At 37.7% G+C, this 2295-nt stretch overlaps 1 protein-coding gene across 3 annotated transcripts in view; it reads right to left on the bottom strand.

The window, feature by feature from the left end:
- LOC106877459 (probable pterin-4-alpha-carbinolamine dehydratase) overlaps positions 1–2295 on the bottom strand; it is a 29323-nt gene that overhangs the window by 6749 nt on the left and 20279 nt on the right. Inside the window, exon 1 of one of the 3 annotated variants that reach the window (XM_052975144.1) lies at positions 1859–2013. The exons of the other annotated variants lie outside the window; for them this stretch is intronic. Coding sequence (XP_052831104.1) covers positions 1859–1861 — 3 coding nt within the window. The 5' untranslated portion in view covers positions 1862–2013. Of the gene's footprint in view, positions 1–1858; positions 2014–2295 lie in introns of those variants that run through there. 3 annotated transcript variants of the gene reach the window in all.

The raw sequence follows: 2295 nt of genomic DNA, 5'->3' as shown, positions 1-2295 counted from the left end.
AAAAAGGAATTCGCAAGTTATTCCATGTTAAAGTTGTCGTATTTCTGTAATTTCAACCAATCACTGACGTCTATTCAGCTTAATAGAGTTACTGCTGGGCGGTCATAAAAATGTTATTCCCTGTAACATATTTCATCCGGTTTAATCGTAATTTATACGCATATATTGTTTATATAATAAATTACGCTGTGCGTATCTATGTGTGTAACAATTTTAGAGTTCGGATTCTAGAGTTAGGGTTAGGGTTACGGTTACGGTTAACAGTCTAGTTAGGGTTAGGGTTAGGGGATTAATACGATATACACCGTTACAGCGCTAACTGTTTTCAACTGAATAGACGTCAGTGATTAGTAGAAATTATCGAAATAAGACAATTTTTTACATGAAATAAATTCGAATACAAAAATAAACACACATACTTGCACATATATATACATACGTATGTATGTATTAACATCCAGGTGTTAATACAAATTAACGTGCAAGTGGTTGAGCACTCCACAGACACGTGCACCCTTAACGTAGTTTTCAGGGAGATTCAACGTGACACAGAGTGTGGCAAGAGTGGCCTCTTTGAATTACGGGTACAACTCATTTTCACCAGCTGAGTGGACTGGAGCAACGGGAAAGAGAGTCTTGCTCAAGGACACAATGTACCACGTGCCTTCACACACACATGTGGAGGCGCAATGGCTCAGTGGTTAGGGCAGCGGATTTGCGGTTTCGATTCCCAGACCGGGCATTGTGAGTGTTTATTGAGTGAAAACACCTAAAGCACCACGAGGCTCCGGCAGGGGATGGTGGCGAATCCTGCTGTACTCTTTCACCACAACTTTCTCTCACTCTTTCTTCCTGTTTCTGTTGTACCTGCATTTCAAAGGGCCAGCCTTGTCACACCCCGTCACGCTGAATCTCCATGAGAACCACGTTAAGGGCACACGTGTCTGTGGAGTGCTCAACCGCTTGCACGTTCATTACACGAGCAGGCTGTTCTGTTAATCGGATTAGCTGGAACCCTCGTCGTCATAAAAGACAGAGTGCTACTATATATATAATGAATCAAGTCATAACCTTATCCATCTATTGTTTTCATAATCGGTCATAATGTCTTACGTTTAAGATGATTCCCATGCTTTCCCTGATGAGAAGGTTACAATTTTAATATCAAAGATCCCTATGGATCACACAGGTTGTAATCCTTTGAAACATATGTAAGAATAAAGTATGCAATTATAACATGCGTTTTCTCCAATCCTTAAATTCTTAAATATACTCAAATACCCAAAATTTCAAGGAGTTCCTGCCTTAAAAACAGGAACTAAACCACAGTTATTTTGTGTTCTTTACTACATTGGTTTCTATTAACCCATTTATTCTATCAGAAGAATTTTTATTCATTAAGATAGAAGAAATACACATAATTATATATATATATATATATATATATATATATATATATATATATGGTGAAGGTAAAGAATAGGCACACCACCCGTTTTCGGCGTGACAAAAACCCTAACCCTAAACCCTTAAACAGCGATTGTACATATTCTTTACTTTCGCCTATATAGAAATATATATATATAACACATATAAACGCAAGGTATTAATCGACCTGAGACTATTGTAGGAAATGCTTAAAGTGCTCTAGTTTGGCATCGGTCTGGCTCAACGGATGAGAAAGAATTTAAAAGAGCGGTTATGGAAAAGAAAAGCAAAACAAAACAAAACAAAAAAACTCGTAAAAAAATTAAATCAATAAAAAATTTTAAAAAATAAAAATAAAAAAAACGTTAAACACAGATTGTGTGAGAAGTGAATAATAGAATAACAAAAGTGAAGGGTTATTTGGACATACCATATTCTGGATGGAGACAAAAAAGGGGGAGAAATCACAGGGAAAGCGAAATCAGAGAACGATTACGTTTGTACAAACAAAACGGGCACCGGAGTAATTGTGTGTCACAGCGCGGGCCAGGCTTGCGTTTGTTTTCTTGCGTGAAGCAACAAGTTTCTATCTGTCCCTCTCTCTCTCTCTCTCTCTTTGGTCTTGTCACTGTGAATGCGTGCATGTGTGTGTTCGTGTATACATACATGAACACACACACACATATATCTATGTATATACACATATAAGAGGTTGGGGAAGGAATAAAGCATTCGTTGGGTTGGCGGTAAAGATATCTGCCTTGACGACGGTGGTAATATGCAAGTAACAGATAACAAGGATGGTAGGCGAAGGAAAGTGCCTAGCCAATCACTTTTTCTCATGTGTACAAGGTTATATATATATAT

Source organism: Octopus bimaculoides, chromosome 20 (genome assembly GCF_001194135.2).
Source record: "Octopus bimaculoides isolate UCB-OBI-ISO-001 chromosome 20, ASM119413v2, whole genome shotgun sequence".
In the NCBI taxonomy this organism is placed as follows: Eukaryota; Metazoa; Mollusca; class Cephalopoda; order Octopoda; family Octopodidae; genus Octopus; species Octopus bimaculoides.
Note: the sequence above shows the minus strand (reverse complement) of the source record. Positions and strands in the feature narration are given on the sequence as shown.